General features: G+C 56.9%; 2 protein-coding genes across 2 annotated transcripts in view; one reads left to right on the top strand and one right to left on the bottom strand.

Annotated features, from left to right (window-relative positions):
• Nucleotides 1–20653, top strand: part of CDH23 (cadherin related 23) — a 452031-nt gene that overhangs the window by 345013 nt on the left and 86365 nt on the right. Inside the window, exons 23-29 of the mRNA XM_059900605.1 lie at nt 1974–2163; nt 2470–2615; nt 5036–5255; nt 7016–7168; nt 9211–9324; nt 11118–11266; nt 20539–20599. Of these exons, the coding sequence (XP_059756588.1) occupies nt 1974–2163; nt 2470–2615; nt 5036–5255; nt 7016–7168; nt 9211–9324; nt 11118–11266; nt 20539–20599 (1033 nt within the window). The remainder of the gene's footprint in view (nt 1–1973; nt 2164–2469; nt 2616–5035; nt 5256–7015; nt 7169–9210; nt 9325–11117; nt 11267–20538; nt 20600–20653) is intronic.
• Nucleotides 14501–14872, bottom strand: C16H10orf105 (chromosome 16 C10orf105 homolog). The gene has a single exon (XM_059900873.1). It carries the CDS (start codon nt 14870–14872, stop codon nt 14501–14503), a length of 372 nt encoding a protein of 123 aa, XP_059756856.1.

Genomic DNA, 20653 nt, shown 5'->3' with positions numbered 1-20653 from the left:
GCTGCCCTGGAACGGGTGGTTTAACTGCTCTGTACCTCAGTTTCCCTATCCAGAAAAATGGGGATAAAAACTATCTCCCTCCTCTAACTTGAGAGAAGCATTGTAGAAACACAAGGCTTGCTGGTCTCCTCTGTCCATCAGTGGGATGACTTTGCCTGGCTGAAATGATACCAGGAGAGCCTTGTCCCCTGCTGTCGATACAGGGGTGATTGGGTCCCCATTATAGAGGCGAGGAAACTGAGCGCCATGCCTGCAGCACAGTGAGGGCTCCTCAGGCCTGGAAAGCTGGGGCCTCCCCCATCCCCGTTGGCACAGCAAGGCTGGGAAGGGAGGAGATGGGCTGAGCAGCTGGGGTGGGAGTAGAGCCATGTCCCACTCTCTGAAGCAGAAGAGGGGCCCGGAGTGGCTCGGGGTTCAGCGCCAACGTTGGCCTCTCTCCCTGGCCTCCCTGGGGCCCAGGGGCAGATGGGCACCCTCAGCAGGCCAGCCCATCTGTCTGTTCTGGTCTAATGGCCCCTGAGACAACGCCGGCTGAGGATTAAGCCAGAGGAGGGACAGATTCTGCTGCCAAAGCACAAAAGACCCCACATCAAGTAAGATGAAGGAGCTGACAAGGCCAGGCTGTCATCGCCACGTGTTCTGGAGTTAAGAATGACACCGTCCTGATGCGGCCCCGGGACTGCGGTCACCTCCCCCCATTGATCTTGTCCACCTCTGGTGCTGCAGTGGCCCCTGAAGCCAGGGTTGGGGGTGAGCTGAGGGGTGGGTGCCACTGCTGTCCAGGGTGGGAACTGAGTCGGCTCCAGGGCTGGTGCTGTCTGACACTGAGTCTGGCCCATGCCTCTCTGAGCTCTGCTTTCCCCTTGTGGGAGGTGGATGGTAGAGAAGTTCCTACAGAGCAGGGGATTCGTGGGCATGGGGACCTGGGAGAGAATGGGCTGCAGGGTTTGTTCCTCTGGGTTAGGTCAGCGCTGAGGTTGATCCTTTCATGGGAAGGGGCTGGAAAGTTAAACGGGCCAGAGTGTCTGGGGCCCCTGTCCTGAGACCCTCCCCCTTCTCGGGGATGGCATTCCCCTTCAGGGAAACTCAGGCCTCTCCCTCCTCCAGCCTCCCCTATCCCCAGCCCCATGACTGGCCCACCCTCCAAACCAGGGGACTTATCCATGGCTCCCTTCCCATGCCCTGTCATCCTTGGTGTCACAAGAGGCCCAGTTCTTTTCAAATTGCCTCACAATCTAAAGCTCCAAAGGAAAGAAGAGAGGGTTTGATGATGAGGAACCCAGTTCCCAAAATCTGGGGTTTCAAATCCTTTCAAAAGATCAGCCAAGGATTTGGACTCCCCAGCCCTTCCCAGCCCCTACCCTGAAGAATTCCATGGTCATGGGCTACAGGGATTCCTGCTCCCCCAAAAGCTCCATGAACATGTTACCCCACATGTCTGGAAAGGAAGGACGCTGGCGGTGTTGCCTGCTGGAGAGACCTAGAGCCACTTCCTGGCTGGGAGACTTTGGGAGACTCACTGTGCCTCATCTGTGAAATGGGCTTAATTATAGGTGTCCTCCTCGTAAGACTGTTGACACAGTCGGTGGAGAAGGCCTGGCGTCTATGAGGTTCGGGGAGCCTCCTATATGCTATCAGGTGCTAAGTGTTGCTTTTACAGATCAGAAGCCGAGGCCTGAGTGGGGAAAGGGACTTACCTAAAGTCAAAACAGTGGATGGAGAAGCCAAGGAGCCCAGGACTTCCAGTGCTGGTTCATCTTCTGAACCTCCTGCCTCCCAACCCCCAGAGATCCCCCTGCTGAAGCCAGGAGGGAGACCCACTTCCCAAGTTTGAGCGAGGATACCTCCTGCCCCCAGACAGTGGGGTGCCCGGGACCAGTGTGTGAGCTCAGACAACCTGGGCGGGCGGCCCGGGCCACAGAGACCCCCTCCCTGGCCTGGGCTCAGAGGAGGGGTCGGTTCCTCCCGGGCAGGTGGTGGCCATTGACCCAGACCTGGGGGAGAATGGCACTCTGGTGTACAGCATCCAGCCACCCAACAAGTTCTACCGCCTCAACAGCAGCACAGGCAAGATCCGCACCACCCACGTCATGCTGGACCGGGAGAACCCCGACCCCCACGAGGCGGAGCTGATGCGCAGGATCATCGTCTCTGTCACGGATTGTACGTGCCCCTCACGCCTGGGCTGTGGCCCCTGATACTCAGTGAACCGGGGACCTCCCCCAGTGGCATGTCCTCTGGGCGTCCTGGGGCCTACCCAGGAGGGCTGTGTCTTGATGACTAGGAGTGGAGTGACACCCACTTCCCAGTTGTGACCCAGGCCTCGCAGAGGGCAGAGGGAGCTGGGGGTGCAAGGCCCAGGCTGCTTCGTGAAGGGGCCCCTGGGATGGAGGGCCACTGAATTGCCTTTCTCCACCCCCCTTTTTCTCCTGCACCCCTCTTTCCCTCTCCTCTCCCTGGTCCCCCTAGGTGGCACACCCCCTCTGAGAGCCACCAGCAGTGCCACGGTGTTTGTGAACCTCTTGGACCTCAATGACAATGACCCCACCTTTCAGAACCTGCCTTTTGTGGCCGAGGTGCTTGAAGGCACCTCTGCGGGGGTCTCTGTCTACCAGGTGAGTTTCCCTTTCCTGGCCCGGGATCCTGCTCTCTGTCATCTCCCTCACCAACCAGCCAGCAAGGGAGCAGTGGGTGCTATGTGTGCCCAGCCTTGTGACGGACACTTGGCAGGGGCAGGGCAGGGGAGGCCAGCCCGAGACCATCAGACAGGACACAATCCACACCAGACTTGGAGAGCCAGTGCTCTGAGAGATGGAAGTGGAAGGCTTCCTGGAGGAGGAGGGGCTTGAGCTGGGTCTGGAAGGGAAAGCACCACAGGAGATGGTTAAAGGCAGAGGGAGGGAGGGGGACAAAGAATAGAATTCTAGGAAGCCAAATCAGTTTCTCAGGGCCTGATTGTGGAGGTCTGGCTCAAGACCCTCAGCACTTCATGCCTATAGGTGGTTCTAGAACACGAAGAAGGTCGGGCGAGTGTAGCCCAGGCATCCCGCCTCCATGGGCAGCCCCCTCCTGTGCTCTCCTGTAAACCCCAAGGCAGTGCCACACAGTGGGTGGATTCCCCCACTTTTCAGGAGACTTAAAGAGACTTGCCCAAGTCCCTGTAGCCAGGAAGAGGTAGGGCCTGATCTTGAACCTGGGCCCTCTGCCTCCTGCTTCATCACCCTTCTGGTCAGGGAGGCCCTGAAGGTACAGGTTGAGGGGAGGTGATGCCCTAACAGGGGCTATTTAGAAACACTGGAAAGCCCTCAAAGTTGAGATGGGCTTTGGAGTACGACCAACATGGGTGTGGGTCCCAACTCCACCACCTGTGTGCTGGGTGACTTGGAGCACACTATTTAACCTCTCTGGGCCTCAATTTTCTCACCTGTGAAATGGGGATCAGAAGAGTATCTGGCTGGCTGTGCTGTGGGGATTCAATCAGACACCTGTGTAAGCAACCTGGCACTTGGATTGCAGGAGATACACAGTAGCCGATGTGCTCATGATTTATGTGTCTATCGTGAGGGTTTATACCCTAGAGACAGCGGGAGACCGTGGCACGGGGTTAGCCTGATCCCATTTGAAGAAGACAGCGTTATTTGCCAGGATGCCAGAGTGGTTAACCTTGGCCATGCCCTGCAGGCCCACTGTGCTTCAGTTTCTTCATCTGTAAAAGGAGATTAAGGCTCCAGGGAGCATTCACTCTCTCCAACAGAACGTTCTCCCCAAACCCCCAGCAGGGGGAGCTGCGATCCAGGGAGCAGCAGCCAGTCCCTGAGGAGAAGTCCCCCAAATAGGAGGGAGGTTGGTGAGAGAGCAGATGAGCCCCCAGACCTGGTTCTCCAGGGCTCAGAGACAGCAGAGGAAGGAAACGCCCACCAGCATAGCTTCTGAGTTCACAGAGGAACTGGCTCAGAGTCATGAGAAGATGGTGGGAGGAGCTGGGAGCGTTTAATTGGGAAACTGTCTTCAGATGCAGAAAGAGGGCTCTGACCCAAGCTCAGCGGTTCCCGAGGTGCCCTCTACAACCTCAACCAATAATGATTTCTGCTGAATGTGCAGAAGAACTTTCCCCAGGGATTAGAGCTGTGTGCAGACAAATTGGAAGTAGTGAGCCCCCCATTGTGGAAAGCATTCAAGCTGAGTCTGGATACCCTCTTATCCAACTTGTTGGATGTAAATTAGACCAGATGACTTTGACATTGTCTTTCAATCCTGAGAGTCTTGGCTTGACCCAAAGCTCTTATTTTAACTATTATTGTACATTTTTTCTCAAATGTCTTGAATCGTCTTCTGTAAGACTTTCAGCATGTCAGGGTCTTGAGTCAGGAGCTCTCATCAGGGCTAGAGGTGCAGGTGGGAACAGTGTAGGGACTGGAAAGAGGTTTGCCTACACGTGGCATCGAATGGCCTGTTTAAAATAATAAGCAAATCCTCAAGTGACTTTTAAGAACAAGTTCTTGATATCATCTTGTTTTTGTTGTCTTACAAAGCAAAACAAAGCAGTGAAGGGAGTCCTTTTGATCAAGCGTTCTGTGTAGTTGAGCTGCATGTAGTTGAAGGGGTCTGAGCTGTAAACTGCTGCTCCTAGCCAGCAGCACGAGGGCCGGGGGTGAGGGAGACGGCCGAGTTTGGAGGGTCCCGAGCCAGCTGGGGTGAGCCTGGGAGGGCTTCCTAACGAGGAGAGCAGGGTTTTGAAGAGGGGACGGCTGTGGACCTGGACTCTTGTTCTGAAAAGCCCCTTTCCCACGCCACCCCACTCCCGGCCGCACTTGTTACATCTGGATACCTTTCAGCTCTGACATGCTGCCCCCTTACAGAGCATCTGGGAGGCTGCGCTGGGCACAGTGGCCTGGCCTGAGGCTCTGGGTTGTGGTGGGGGCAGGTGTGTCTGCCGGAGCCAGGCGTGGGTCAGCGGGAAGGAGGGAGTGCTTCTCAGGGGATGAGCGTCAGTGCTGGTGTCCCCACCCCTCACACGGCCCCTCCTCTCCCTCAGGTGGTGGCCATCGACCTGGACGAGGGCCTGAACGGGCAGGTGTCCTACCGCATGCATGTGGGCATGCCCCGCATGGACTTCCTCATCAACAGCAGCAGCGGCGTGGTGGTCACCACCGCCGAGCTGGACCGCGAGCGCATCGCCGAGTACCAGCTGCGCGTGGTGGCCAGCGACGCGGGCACACCCACCAAGAGCTCCACCAGCACGCTAACCATCCGAGGTGAGGGGGCAGGGGTGCCTCCTGCTGCACTGAACACGTGGCACGGGCCCGGGGGCAGTGGCAGGCGGCTGGGAGCCCACGCTCACCACTGCTGTCCACTGTCCGGGCGGCACAGGCTGCCTTGCCGACGGGCGCCCTCTTCAGCTGGAGCCATTCGACACAGCAGAGCCCTCTCTGTCTCCACTAAGTCAAAAATGCCAGCAGGGCCTTCTTCCCACCTGGTCACTGCCTTCAGGGTCCCAGAGCCCAGGGGCAGTGGCCTGGACCCACTGCTAAGGTCCCCGTTTTTGATCCTGGCAGCAGCAGAGAGGGCTTGCTCCGGGGGTGGCGCCGTCGGGGTCATGAGCAGGCAGGGGAGGTTCAAAACCCTTTGTTGTCTTCTTTGGAGGGACAGACTTTCTATTTGGAGATGTAAAGGGAAGCCTCCCCTCCCGTGTGTGGGGAATGCCTGGAATCGCGGTGGAAGGGCATCACCCCCGGAAGAGGACAGCTGGGATTCCCAGACTCCCTAGGATTCCTCATCTTCCTGGGGCCCTCTCGATAATTTCTACCGTCTCCACCCTCTATCAGGGCGGGGCCAGGCCAAGGAGGGTTACTATCGCTCATCTACTCTGGCTGTATCTGTAATTCTTAAGGCAAAACTGGGACGTGGACATGAGTTGTTGACAGAGGGCCAGGAGTAACCCCAGGGAAGTAAGTTCAGTGTGTACTGGGCAGGATGTGGCCTGTTCTCTAGGACAGGCCTGGTCCCATCCTGGGTCCTGCCAGCCTCTGCGGGATGGGGGGTGGGGGGTGGTTGGCTCGGCACAAACATTCACCCTCCTTAAGCACGACCCAAGATGATGAAGACCAGAGAGAGCCGAGTGTTGTCTCTCCTGCTGGTCCAAGGCTTGTGGGCTCCTGGTGCCAGTTTGAGGACCCACATCTGTGCCAGTGATTGACAGGCCAGGTGTCCAGTCCTCTCAGAGAGGACCCCAGATTTTTTTTCCAAGGCTCAGCAGAAGCCGTGTCATCAAATGAGCCTATCGTTTCTCCTGGTGTTATCACGAAGAGGAGCCAAAGTGGCGCGGGGCCCATTTCACTGAAGGTCATCCCAAGCCCCATCTGCCAAAGGAATGGGGGCCTGGCACGCAGAGCTGAAAACACAAATCTATTAGGGAAATTAGACTTTTTTGGCTGGGGTGGGTGGGGCGCGGAAGGAAGGGTAGCTCTCAAAGCCAGCTACTTTCCCTGGGACAAACTGGGGACAGGCCTCCCCAGACCCCCACCCCACCACTCTCTCACTGTGTGACTTTGGACAAGTCATTCAGTTGCTCTGAGATTCCTCGTCTATATAGTGTGTCTAATGACGGCTGCCTTGTGAGGATGATATGAGGGGCCCGTGTGGTCCTCTAGAGGAAGCACTTAGCATCACTTGGCACCTGGGGAGAGCTGAGAAATGGTGATCACCGTCATCGTCATCATCATAACTGTTGTCATTGTCGTCGTTGTTGTTAGGCATGTATTGGAAAGAGGCTGTGGGGTCTGGACAGCATGAGCAGCAACAAGCCCCCCGGGGAACGGGAGCTGTGGGAGGGTGCGGATCTCTGGTCAGCTCTGTCCTCGTCCCAGCGGCCATGGGGGTCCTCAGCTCATGACCCACAGGTGTCGACTCCTAGGAAATGTGCTTCCTATTGGTCTGTGGCATGAGCCACTGCCTTTGGAGTTGGTTGTTTAGAGCAGAAGCCAGGCCTAGCCCTGACCACCGACTCTGCCCACAGTGCTGGATGTGAATGATGAGACACCCACCTTCTTCCCTGCCACGTACAACGTCTCCGTGTCCGAGGACGTGCCGCGGGAATTCCGGGTGGTCTGGCTGAACTGCACCGACAACGACGTGGGCCTCAACGCTGAGCTCAGCTACTTCATCACAGGTGCGGCCCTGCCTCCACCCCCTCCCAGATGAGCAGCCAGCCGGGAGAGGGGAAGGGGCCCGAGTCAGCCATCGGGTTTTGCCACTGCTGGGACCTCCCTGAGGATTTGCTCTTGACCTCTCCGGAGGGCTTTGCGCCTGGGTCCCTGTGGTCTGGCTCTCTGGGGGCCTCCTGAACCTGTAAGGGGATGGGGGTGGGAGGCGGACTTCCTGAAGTTTGTTCCAGAGGGTGGTGGAGCCAGTGACTCCTGGGGAGGAGCCCTGCCCCCCACTCCACCCCATATCAGGGTGACAAAGCAGTGACTAGAGGAATGTGGCCTTTTCCTTCCTTGGGGACCTTTCACTCATGAGGAGAATTTGCATCTGTTTAGAGGCAGATGGCTTAGACATCCCTGAGTGAAATGGTTTTCGCTTAAAAGTGTCAAGTGGCTACCACTTAGAGACCTGCAGAGAAATACTATGAGGCCGTGTCCTGGCTTAACAGTAGAAGGGGAGCCATGATCGATTAGTGATGTCTGCCATGACAGTAGGCTTGGTAGGTGGTGGCAAACATGCCATGTATTAGTCATTCCTGGATTAGAACAGTCTACCAGCATTCTTCAGTCCAGGACACACATGAGAGGTGCTGGAATGCATGGCAGGGAGCAGGGCAGTTCTTTCACATTCCTCAGCCCTCCCTCGGCCATTTTACTGGCTCAGTCTTCCCTCTGTCCATGGCCTACCTGCAACCACATTACATACACACTCATATACACACGTGCCCGTGCACACACCAGCCTCCCTGATGCCTCTCCCCCGGAGCAAGGAATCCCAGACTCCGGCCCATCCGCAGTTGCAGCCAAGGTGACCTCCCAGGCCTCTGCCTCTCCTTTCCAGATCCTTTCCCTCCTGCCCCTCCCTAAAGGAGCCCCACACCCTCAGGCCAGCTCCTTACAGGCGGGTCCTCAAGACTGCTCTGGAAAAGGCTGTTACCAAGACCCCCACATGGCACCAGCCATGGTTTGGCCCCCAGCACTACTTGTGTCTTAGTTCCTTCCCTGCCCCTTGGAGTCAGATTGTGTCCCTTGTAGATGGTGCTTCAGGCACTGGGGAGCAGATACTGGAGGCTCGGGGAACGGGGGCAAACCATGTGAGGGCAAGGGAGCACCTGGCGGCAGCCCCCAGGATGACCTCCCAGTGCCTCAAAGTGGCCAGTTCTTGCTGACCTGAGAGCCCTCCCAGCCCTAGGTTTCTCGGATTTTAATTCTGCGCATTCCACCTGGCGCTGCGCTGTGTCCTGAGCCAAGCTAGCCCAAGCCCAATGCAGTGGCGCCCTCTGCTGCCCAGTATGCCACACTGCCTCCCATCTGGCAGGGGAAGGGTCTCCACACTGTGCTGATGGAGTCCTTTCCCGGCTTGTGTCTGCCTCAGGGAGGAGGCCCTCACCCTTCCCACCTGTCCCAGAGCTCAGGAAGACTGAGGCGTGTCTCCTGTCCACCTGCTCCGACTCTTTACTCTGTGGAGCCTCCAGGCGTCCCCACTCAGAGAGCCCAGGAACGCTCGGCTGGCTCCAAAGCCCTCGGCCACATATAAAAGCCCCAACCCAGGTTAACTGCTCAGACACCTCTACCAGACAGGCAGGTGGCAGAGTGGAGAAGGACTCGGACTCGGGAATCAGACTGCTGAGTTGGAGTCCTACACCCCAAATAGGTGACTGTACCCCGTAACCTCACTAAAGAGCCGTTTTCCTTCTCTGCAAAGTAGTGATAGTGCAAATGAGAGGAAATGCTCCACGAAGTGCCTGGTACACAGTAGGTGCTCAATGAATGTTAGACCCTTATGATTTTCAGGCATTCGACAGTTCACCTAAGCCCACATAGGCCACGCCCTCATCAGAGTCCCCCAGGAACCCCTTCGCTGGCAAAGCTGAGTGGAAAGCACAGCCTTTCACCCCCGGACCACCCCTGGAGCGTCCCAGCTCAGAAGCAGAGCTGGGTGCCACTGCCCTTTCCCCGGCCGGGAGCTCTGTTTCCTGACCAGAGCTTCATTCTCTCTTGCCCACAGGTGGAAACGTGGATGGGAAGTTCAGCGTTGGGTACCGCGACGCTGTCGTGAGAACGGTGGTGAACCTGGACCGGGAGACCACAGCCTCATACACGCTCGTCCTGGAGGCCATCGGTAGGCACCGGCCCACCCACAGAGTTCACATGGGGTGGCCTTCCAGGAGCCAGGCCTTGAGCCCAAGGCTCTGCCCTGATGCCAGTGGAGAAAGGGCAACCAGACCCTCAGTATATTACTGTGCACTTGCGAGCCGTGAGGCTCGGCGCATGGTGCTACATGCTAAGGTGGTGTGGCAGGGGCTATGTGGGAGCCATGCGGGAGAGCAGCATGTAGACAAGTCACTGCAAAACCAGGAGAACAAAGCAGAAAGGGAAGAAGGGATGGCCCAAGGGTAGCAAGCACAAAGGGTGGTGGAAACATGGGGAGGGGGGTGATCAAAGCAGGCTTCTTGGAAGAAGTCGCCTCTACAAGTGCCTTGGAATTAGGACTCTTGGTGGCAAATTTTAAAATAAACTGACTTCAACAGTGTAGGCTCACAAAACCAGTCTGCGGGGAGATGGAGCTTCAACTATGACTGGCTTTGGGGCTCAGGTGATGCCACCAGGCCTCAGTCTCTCTGCATTGGCTGGCTCTGCCCCCTGCGTGTTGGCTCCGTCCTCTGGCTCATGTGGTGACAAGTCCTTGCTGCAGTCCCAGCCTTAATCTGGGTTCAAGTGCAGCAGCAGCACTCCTCGCTAGGGTGACCGTCCTTGCCTGGTCATGCAGCACTGGCCACAAGCTCCTTCTCCCAGGGAAGATAATCCAACAGCTGCCCCTGGGGCTGAGCCCTGGGAGGGTCCTGCAAGGAACCGAAGGGGCAGAACCCCTGGACACTTTAGGCTTAGAAATCAAGCAGAGCAGACATCCCTGAATGCAGAGATCCAGTCCATCCTGTAGGTGGGTTTGACTCCACTCATGTTTCATAAGAAATGACAATTCATTGTGAATGTTTAAAAATCAGGAGATTTTATTTAAAAGCTCAGACGTTTGATTTCTCTTGAGAAATCAGAAGATCTAGTGTCACTGGGCCCCCTCCTGCCTGTCCAGTGTGGATGGGAGCAGAGGACAGCTGCCCCTTGAGGCAGGCATGCCCAGGTGTGCGGATCTTACCTTGCTGGCCCTGACAGCAGTCGGGTTTGTCATCTCAGGACCTGTATCTGGTTCTTAGGGCTGCTGTAACAAATTACCACAGCCTTGGTGACTTAAAGAACAAACTTATTCTCTCATAGCTCTGGAGGCCAGAAGTTCAAAATTAATTGTCGACAGGGGTGCATTCCCTCCGAAGGCTCTAGGGGAGAATCCTTCCTTGCCTCTTCCGGTTTCTGGTGGCTCTAAGTGTTCCTTGCTTGTGGCTGCAGAACTCCAGTCTTTGCCTCCAACTTCACATGGCCTTCTCCTCTCTGTGTCAAATCCCACCTGCCTTTCCCTCATAAGGACCCTTGTCATGGGGTTTATGGCCCACCCAGATAATCCAGGATACCGGATACCTCATCTCAAGATCCTTAACTTAATTACAGCTTCAAAGACTCTTCTTCCCAATAAAGTTACATGTACAGGTTCCCAGGGATCTGCCATGGGTGTATCCTTTGGGGGCCACCATTCAACCCACCTCATGCCTCAGTTACCTCCTTTGTAAAATGGGGGTGATGATAATAGCGCCCGCTTGGCAGGCTTGCTGTGAGGATTGAATGAGTTAGAATAGCGTCTGGAACGTATTAGATACGGTCAGTGTTGTTCCTAATCTAAAGAGAAAAAGAGCCCCCCCTTGCAAAGGCCAGAGCAGGTGGGGGAACAGGGCATACCTGTGGCTGGTGCCCGGGAACGTGCCCCTCAGGCAGCTGCTAACACCCATCCTCTTTCACCTCCCACAGACAATGGCCCCGTGGGCAAGCGGCGCACAGGCACGGCTACCGTGTTTGTCACCGTCCTGGATGTGAATGACAACCGGCCCATCTTTCTGCAGAGCAGCTACGAAGCCAGCATCCCCGAGGACATCCCTGAGGGCCACAGCATCGTGCAGGCAGGTGGCGGCCGGGGCACAGGCAGGGCCACGCTCAGGTCAGAGCACACACACTCAGTGGCCTCGCAGCAGAGTGGGATGGAAACAGGAGAGGGTCCAGCTGCTGCTCCAAAAGTAGCCAGCGCTATGGCCAAAGGGGGGCCCAGGCTCCCTCCTCCCTCCCGGGGAGAGTAGGCCCCGAGGTTATGTAGCCCAAGATGGGCCCCTGCTCCCCGCAAAACAGAAGGAGAGCCTCGGCCCTCCTCTCCTCCCTCCCTCCCCCACAGTCCTCTCCCATCCCCCACTGCACCCAGAAGGGCCTTTCAGAGCAGGGGGGAGCTGGAGATGTCACATTTTCCCAGAAAGGAGTTGAGGAGAGAGAGCCAGGGCCCAGTGAGGCCCAGAACAGAGCTGCTTTCACAGGGCTTTTGGCTGAAGCTCCCCTCTTGGGAAATAAACGGGCACAAAAAGAAAGGGCTCCTTTGCCCGGGGAGCAGGAACGACAGCTTTGGGCCTCGAGGGAGGAAGGGGAGGACCTGGAAAGGAGGCTGGGTGCCCTCCCCAGCCCTCCCTGGAGGCCTCAGTTGCTGCGTGGGGAGGGAGGCCGGGCATGAATTACCCTCTTCACCAGCTGAGCGCAGGGTTTCCCATTTGGAGGCTGAGCCAAACAGAGCGAATCTGGGCCTGCCCACTGGGCCAGGCTCCCGGGCTTGGGAGGGGCAGAAGAGCGGGAAGCTGGGAGTGTGGCCCCCTCCCTGCATCAGGGCCGGGCGTGGGGCAGGAGGGGAGCCGGGGGCAGGGTGCTGACTTCCAGAGGTGCCGAGAGTCCAGGAAGCCACGGGGGGTTGCTGGAGTCTGGGGGCTGGTTCCAGAAAAGGGTTCTGTCCCTCTGAGCCTCAGCTCCTAGGGGCTTAGAGACACCCCACACGCACCAAGCTGTGGGGCCCCGCCTCCCCCCTAGCCTAAAACCTAACACCCGCCTCCCCCAGCTCACACAGGTCTCCCAGGACCAACCTGGGGACACAGCTGGGGGTATGGCAGACCTTTGAGGGCCCCCTCCTCCTCCCCAGCTTTTCGTCCTTCAGGCCGTGGGTAGCCTTACTGCCCACCCCTGTGACACCACGTGCCAGGCAGAGCACACTGGCCAGCGGGGGTCGGGGGACCGGCTGCAGGCAGAATTCAGCCTGGGATGCCTCAGGGAGAGCTGGCGGGAGGCAAAGCAGGGAGACGTTACTAATCTGGAAGGGAGGGGGACAAAGCGCTGCAGGAGGGGGTCTCCGCACTTTCTAAACCCCAAGAATTGGTTTCTATTCACACAAACTACTCAGACTGAAATCCTAGAGCCTGTGAGTAATATAAGGCAGGCCTGATTCTCCCCATTTCTCAGGGAGAAATTCAGGCACTGGTGATTTCTCCAAGGCCCTGGAAGTAAGTTTCTGGCCAAGGCGGGCTCGTTCTTTGATGTCAGACTGACCCAAAAGGAAGGTACACTGGGCCTGTCCAAGAGGGCCTGCTTGGAGAGAGAGCTTCTCTGTAGAGGCATCAGAAGGAAGAAGGGGATGCCCCCCAGGACTAGACAGGGCCACCCTTCACTCAGTCAACAGAGGCCCCATACTTCTGAGCCCAGAGCTGGTGAGGCAGAGTGAGGGGTTGGACATGGTCTCGCTCTCTGGGAGCTCCCAGGCTTGTAGGAAGGCGGAGACACAGGGATGACCCACACTGCCAAGAGGAAGTGATCCCTGTCCTCCCTTGGTTTCAGGTAGGAGATGGTTTCAGGTGTAGAGCAAAGAGGGCTTCACAGAGGGCGTGCCAAGTAAGCCGTAGCCAGGGGAGGACAGGTATTTCAGTTTACCTGGAGTCTTGGGTCAAGAAGAGGCTAGAAAGATCATTCACAGCCAGCTCCCAGTGGGCACCAAACACCAGACGAAGGAGCTCTGGCTTGATCTGGCAGTAGGGAGCCAGTGAAGGTTTTGGAGCCGGGGAGTGACAAAATCGGAGCTCACTCTGTGAGAGACTTGGCTGGCTGTACTATGCGTCGTAGCAGGGTGGGGTGGAGCAGTCCGTGGTGGGGTACAAGGTGGCCCTGGCCAGATGACTCTCTGGGGCAGGAGCTGGGCAGTTCAGACCCCTCTGCCCACCTTCCAAATTTGGGACCCAACCAAAGTGTTTAACCCCAGCATTGTGATGAGAGGTTGAAGGTTTGGGATTCTGAGAAGCCCACCTTGGTGTGGGATTACTTTGACAGTAGCCAGTCAATGAAGCAATTGCCAAAAATATAGATAGCACACCTTATGTGGTCCAAGCCTGGGGTCCCACAGCTGTCCTGGAGAGATCTGGACCCTTCCACTCGAAGGAAGGCCGCCTCCTTCCCTGGGTGAGGCATGGAGCCACTATGTTGCGTCCTCAGAGCCCAGATAGCAACACCTCCAGCTACTGGCAGTGCCTCCTCCCACTCTGACACAGCACCAGTCCTGGCCTGTGCAAGGAGCTTCTTAACTCATTCTCAGCGCCTTCCTCATCCATCTTAGCGTAGGCGCATGGGGGCGGGTGGCGGGGGGCATGCCAAGATGACAACCAAGACTGTGATTGGCTGGGTGTGTTGAGATCCTCCTGCTTGCCCCTCCTCCCAGCAGGTACCCAGCATCTGATCCACCCAAGGGTGCTGGCTGCTCCTGTGGATCACAGGCAAATGCTGGCAGGCCCAGGAAGTCCGAGGAGAAGAGTCCCTGGGTTCCCCCTTGCCTTGGGCACTGAGTTGGCACAGAGGGCAGGACACTCCCTTGTCCCCAGCAGGGGCTGAGTATTTCACTTGGCTGGAGGGAACCTTTGGCCATTCAGCAACTCGCACTGGAATCTGAGCTGGGTTTTGGCACCTGGAGGGCGGGCAGGGCTTCTGCTGGGAAGCAGGGGCGCTGCTTCCTGGAGACGGTTGCTGCCTGGTCGTCAGAGAGGGGCCCTGGGGGCCCCAGGTTTGTACCGTTCAGAGCCTTGGGCCAAGGGTCCACATGGCTGCAGGTGCTCAGCTTGGTCCAGGAGTCTTCCAGCAGGCAGCAGCTAGAGTGTCTGCAGGAGGGAAGGTATTCTTGCAGGAGCCATCTCTGGGAAAGGCCACGGGCCTGGACACACAGGGAACCAGTGGGGGTGAGCGCGTGGCCCATGTCGTTTGGGCCACTGTCCTCTTGCAGCCTGTGGTGCCAGGTTCCGTCTGAGGCAGGAGGGCCTGCAGATGGACCCTGGAGTAGGGGGACACTCCTGTCACATCTTTGTAGATTCTGTGCAGTCACAGTCGTCGTGGTCCTCTCTGCCCGGCAGGGGGCGCCTTGGGGCAGGCCAGCTACGGCGGAAGCTGTGCAGGGAGCGGCGCAGCGAGCCCAGGCGCTTCCAGAGCCGGAGCTGGGGCTCACTGGGGCTCCCCGGGTGGTGCGGCATGCACTCGCAGGCCCAGCGGCGCCTCGGGTCCAGCGCAGCGGGCTTGCAGAGGGTCATGAACAGCAGACAGGTGGCCAGCAGGAGGAAAATGCAGGCCAGGGCAATGAGCACGGGGATGGGGTCAACTGCCTCTGAGAGCCTCCCCGGAGTGACAGGAGCTGTGAGGAAGGAGAGGGGGCTGGAGCCCTCTGTGCTCATGGCTCCTGCAACAAGAACGGAACAGAAACAAATCAGCTGGACTCGGGACTGGAGAGGGAGGGGAACTTTGATGGGCTCTGGACACTGCTAAACTAGCTGCAGATAGCATTACGGTCATTTTACAAGTTAGAACAATGAGGCTGGGAGAGGTAACAGGTCTAAGGTCACACACTGGGAAAGTGATAGAGCTGGACCTGAACTCATGGAGGAGGCAGGAGGGTAGTGCCTTCCGGCATTTTAAAGTCAATTTTCATGAATTACAGTAGAGTCTTAGACTGAAAACTTGGGATCTAAGACCAACTCCATCACTAACTTGCTCTGTGACCGGGAACGATTCATCAATCATAGGAGGTTGCAGCAGGCAAGGACCCTAGCAGTTATCTAATGCCAAGACTGCAAACTGGGGATGCACCAGTGTGTTTTGTTGGGTTCTTGCAGTGTTTTTATAAATTTAAATTAATTGTGAATAGTTTTTTTAAAAAAAGAAAACCAAGATATTTCACATAAATATCTGAACATCTGGCTTCTCTTGAAATTTCAGAATTTCAACACTGGCAACATGGGGCCAGTTGCTGCCTGGCACCCAGTGGCCGCGGCTGAGCCATAGCTGACCCGTTTAGACAGGGTGCTGGCCTCCAGCTCACTGCACTCCCCGCCCTCAGGCCCCCTGCACACCTATGTCACCTGCCTGGCCCCAGGGGAATTCCTATTGGTGCTTCCTGAGGAAGACCAACCTGCTCCCTTGACAAGTGAGGAAACTGAGGCCCAAATAAGGGACTGCCAAGGTCACACTGTGAGCCAGTGGGCAAGCAAGGCCAGAATCAGGTTTCCTGACTCCTGGCCCAGTGGCCTTGCCACCCCGTTGGCTCCCAACTCTCTCCCAGGACTCCCTGAGCAGCTCTGAGAACAGGTGGGGAAGAACCCACAGAGAGCAACTGAGTTGACAAGATGGGGCTCGAAACCCTGACATAGTCACCTGTTATCACTTAGGATCATCCCACTAGAGGGAGGACGGCAGGTGGTCCTTGTAGCTGGAAAATCAAGCTGAGCTTTTGGTTGCAAATTAAAATGCTTACAGAGCCCAGATGGTAGATAACATGTGACCAGCGGGACAGGTGGGCAGGCCTACCTGGAGAGCAGAGGCAGAGGGGCCTCGGCCAGGCTGATGGAATGCTGGAAGGCAAGCCACTGTGGTCCCCTTCCAGGTTCCCAAGAGAAGCCAGAAATCTGGATTTTTTAGGCGAACGTTCCTGATGTTTAAATATTGGCAACTAATTCAAATCTGGTTGAGAGAGAGCGGGGGGGAAAAAAAAAAGACACTGCAAAGGACAGACAAACTTGATTTTTTTAAAAATCGAAATGAGTTTTCAGATATTTAAAATACTACAACAGGCCAAACAAAATATATAAGGAGGCTACATCCAGCTTCCAGGCCAGCATTTGTGATCTTTGATTTCTACAGACACAGGACAGGAAATCCAAAAGGGGGGTCTAATAAGAAATAATCATTTATTTCTCTTTGACCTTGGAGACTTTCATGAGCCTGATGGGTAACAGATTTCCCTCCTTTTCCCAACTTGCAGCTTATTCTAACTCAGTCAAGGTCTAGCACCAACACTAGGCAGGAGGAAGGGCTTTAGGTCGTGCCGAGGCTCTGCATGTGGGCTGCAGAGTCCAAATCAGCAGGCAGAGGGGAGTGGAGAGGGGCGGCCCAGCCCCACGCTCCCCAGGCACTCACCAGCAGCCACACAGGACCTAACTCCTGGCTGCCTGTACACAGCCTCCTCCCGCCTGCAGCCTCCCCTGTGCCCAGCGACGGAGGGCATCCAGTGCACCCCACCCCCCTCCCACCCAGCTCCCACCACCACTCCTTCCAGCATTTCCAGACAGGACATGACCCCTCCCAGCTCCCAGATGGAAACTCTGTTTCCCATCTAGCTGCCCAGGGCCTCCACCTCTCAGGCATCAGGCCTAGGGTGCGCTCTGGCCAGGCCATACGTGGGTTGGCCCTTCCTTGAATCTGAGCAGGGAGGAAGGATGGGGTGTGCCCACCACCATGTCCCATGGGGAGAAAACTGCCCGTCTGTCTATCCTACCCAGGGCAGTGCTTGGCTGGGAGTAAGAAAAGGGCAGTCGGAAGTGGGAGAAGTCTCAATCCTACTAGTCCTAATGTTATTTCAAGACCTTCCCATGGATCTGGAGACCCTATCAGGCCAGCAAAGTAGGTCCAGGCTTCAGTCCTTGGGGCAGCGCTTTAAAAAAAGATAAGTGAGGCTATAATTAGCATTTGAGTATTTTCCTTCAAAGCATGAGGTTCCAAAGTGCTTGAAAACATCAAGCCGTCCCCCCTGGGACGCACAGCAAAGCCAGCTGCAGGCCCCCTTGATACCCCCTCTGAGCAGCCAGCAGGCGCCAGTGGTTCCGGGGAAAGGAGACCTCCATCAAACCAAGGCTAGGAATGATCTTGAGAGCAGCTGAAGCCTCTCCCTGCCTGCTGGAGTCCAAGGCATGCCGGCAGGCCTTGCTCTGGACATATCTCTGCAAGCTTAGTCTAGAACCTTCTTTCTTCATTCAGAGCTCCATAGAGCAGGGCACGCTGTGAGCAGAGGGGACTGACCTCAGCACGACTTTCTGTATAGCCTCGGACTAACCACTGTTCCTACCTGGGCCTTTCCACTCTCTAGAAAAGTGGAGGGATTCCCCAGGTCTGAGCACGCCCTCACATTCTCCCTAGAGTACCCCAGGAAGGGTGCAGCCCCACTTTCCTGCAGTCCCCCAGCACTGACCTCAGAGCCAGCCCTCAGCAGTCCCCAGCCGGGCGGAGAGGTCTTCTCAGCTGTCCAAGGGAGGCCCCAGGAGCACCGGGCACCACTGTGACCCAACCTGCCCTAGGCTCTGCCTTGCCCTGTGCCCCTCAGCCAGCCAGGCAGAGTGGCCTTCGCCCCTCACTCTCCAGTTAGACCTGGCTTTGTCTGGAAGAGCCTGGGCCCTGCCTTGGGGGAGGGGACAGCCAGGAGGGTAGGGATGGCAACTGGGCTGGGAGAGGGGAGCGTTGCAGGGGAGTTGGGAGCTCCCGAGCCTTCCCACGGCCTCACTCCAGCCTGTCTCCTTGGAGCCCTCTGGAGGGGCGGAGGCACTGGGGGGGATGCAGGGGGAGGGTTTCCCTGCCTCTGCACCCACAGCTCTCACCTTCCCTTTCGACGTTTGAATAGTATGGTCAGGGGCAGCCAGCGGGTTGCTATTCAGTGCCTGCCAGCCTTCAGGTTACCAGGGAGAGGGGCTACAAGCCACACAGCGGGAGGGGAACAGGCAGAGAGATGGGCCCTGGCAACCCCCAGGCCCCCCTCCCCTCAGCTTCCCAGCAAAGCACCCTCCCTTTGAGGACATCTGGCTGCAGAAGTGAGGGAGAGAGGCATTTTCAAAGGTCAGAGAGATAACAGGGCAGAAAGCACAGGATTGAGAGACAGCCAGGGCTGTGCTGCTTGTAGTTTGGGTGGGCCCTTGGAGACCCTCCAGGCGGTGGCGCACACACACACACACACACACACACACACACACACACACACACCCCTCCCCCAGCCTCCTTTCTTCCTGGAAGCCAGCACTTCCCTGGCAACCAGCTGCCTGCTTAGCCTAAGTCTTAAGCAGCTTTCCCATCAAGGACCCCCAAGCTCCCAGAAATATAACACAGATGGGGGGAGTTGTGGCTCTGCCCAAGACCTGAGCCTGGGGTCCACCTGCTTGTTTTGGAGCCTCAGTTTTTGGCATTTAGCTCTTCCCTACTGCCCTTAGCCCTTGACAACAAAAGAAGCATCCTCTGCATAGCCCCAAATGGATAGGATTGTCAAAGTCCATTAGACAACTGAGGGGTCATCTCGTCCATCCCCCTGTCTCTCAGATAATGAAACTGAGATCTAAAGAGGTGTGGCCTGGCCAGCAAGGCCAGCAAGTTAGTGGTGGAATTTGGTGCTTTCCCTGAAAAGAGTGGGCAGGCATGGGCACCAGGCATCTGGTGCTATGAGCTGCATCAGCCTAAGGATGTTCCCAGTGCCCAGAGCTCCCACTGGGATTCCTGCATCTTACACCTCGCCCTTCAGTGAACCTCATTTTCCTTCACCTTCTCTTCCCAAGCTGACTGCACACCTCATCTATGGCCTCCATCTTTCTTAGATGGTAGGAGGCAACACTCCCAGGGTGGTGCAGGCTGCCAGGGGAAGTCCCACCACGGATGGAAGACACCCAAGGGCACCCACTGGACAGCTTGGCCCTCTCCCCTGTCCTGAGCCCTTCCAGATCCGGACTGTTGAAGTGCCCCACTACATCCCTCCACCTATTAGCTCTTAAGACTTCTCATGGGAGAGAAGAAGAACTCCACAGCAAGGGGCAACCCAGCCATACCACCTCCAGTATAAATCAAGAGGGCCTCCCAGGAAAAGGTGGCCTATCTCATAATGTCCAACCTTCACCATCTATCTCTGCACCAGGCATCAGACCAGATGCTTTGCAGAGATGATTTCTAATCTTCCCATCAACCCCGCAAGGTTAGTTATCATTGTACCTACTGAGGCTCAGTGGGGTTACGTATCCATGGCCACATAGCCAGTAAGTGACAAAGCCAGGATTCATGCTTGGGTCTTCCTGACCCAGACCCTCTGTTCCTTTCACACCAACAGACTTCCCCTCCTCCCCACCATCAACACACTTTTCAAAATCCTTAGACACACAGCACAGGGTTGAAGTGATTGGCAGAGACAAGAGGGCAGATCCAGAAGAAGTGGGAGGGTCCCAGGCATTACAAAGCAAGTCACACGTACTGTGGCCCCATGGGAGCCTGCCCAGGCAGGCAGGCTCGGGCGTCTCTCTGCATCACTTTGCAGGGGGAGTTCTCTACTCCTTTCCGGTATGTGGCGGGTAGAGGAGGTGTTCAGCTCGCAGTTTGACAGGACACACCTCAGGGCCAGCTGCGACTGCCAACAGCCTCAAGGCCAGACTCCTTGTCAAAAGGGCTAAGCACCAGGCATTCTCAGAGCGAGAGCAGCATACCCCCAAGTCCCCCTGGAGATAGTCCATAAATCTGAGGTACAGCCAAGCAAGCTGGGTGGGCTGGAATACACTGGAATGATCCTGGTGTGAATGGATATGGAACCTCTGGAAGGAGGGATTTCTGGGTCTCCCCAGTGTGACTGTTATAGTATACAGTGCCTGACTGGGAGCCCATGTGACTAGAATAGCTTCAGACCAAGGAAGTGTGGGCAAGGAGCAGTCATGCAATCCACCTACCCCAGGTGAGGCTCCTGGAACCTCAAAAGGCTGAAGGAGGGAAGTGTGGAGGGCTGAGCTAGTCAAGCCTGGATCCAGAGAGCTGCAGCGCTGTCACCCACCTTCTCCTCCGTGCTCCCCGAGAACCTGGAGGAGGGTCAGGGAACAGAGCTGGCAGGTGCCTCGCCATGGACAGGGCAGCATGGGGCCATCAGCAGACAGGTTTCCTAGTGGGGGATGAGAGAGATGTGTCCCTCTCCTCTCCCACACCCCCAGCCTCGTGGGAAACCATGGGTTTAGGCAGGATGGGCTGGGAGTGGTGTGAGGGAAGGGGAGGGGCTCCACAAACACCTTCTCTGCCTGTGGGTGGAATTCAGGGAGTAACCACGTGTCTCATTCTCCCTCAGCTAAAAGCCACGGATGCGGACGAGGGCGAGTTTGGGCGTGTGTGGTACCGCATCCTTCACGGTGAGTGGGCTGCCCTAGGATGGCGGGGCGGGGGGCAGGCCCTCCTGCCCTGGG

Source organism: Balaenoptera ricei, chromosome 16, assembly GCF_028023285.1.
Source record: "Balaenoptera ricei isolate mBalRic1 chromosome 16, mBalRic1.hap2, whole genome shotgun sequence".
Taxonomy (NCBI): domain Eukaryota; kingdom Metazoa; phylum Chordata; class Mammalia; order Artiodactyla; family Balaenopteridae; genus Balaenoptera; species Balaenoptera ricei.
The sequence above is the reverse complement of the archived record's forward strand: the minus strand, read 5'-3'. Positions and strand labels throughout refer to the sequence as shown.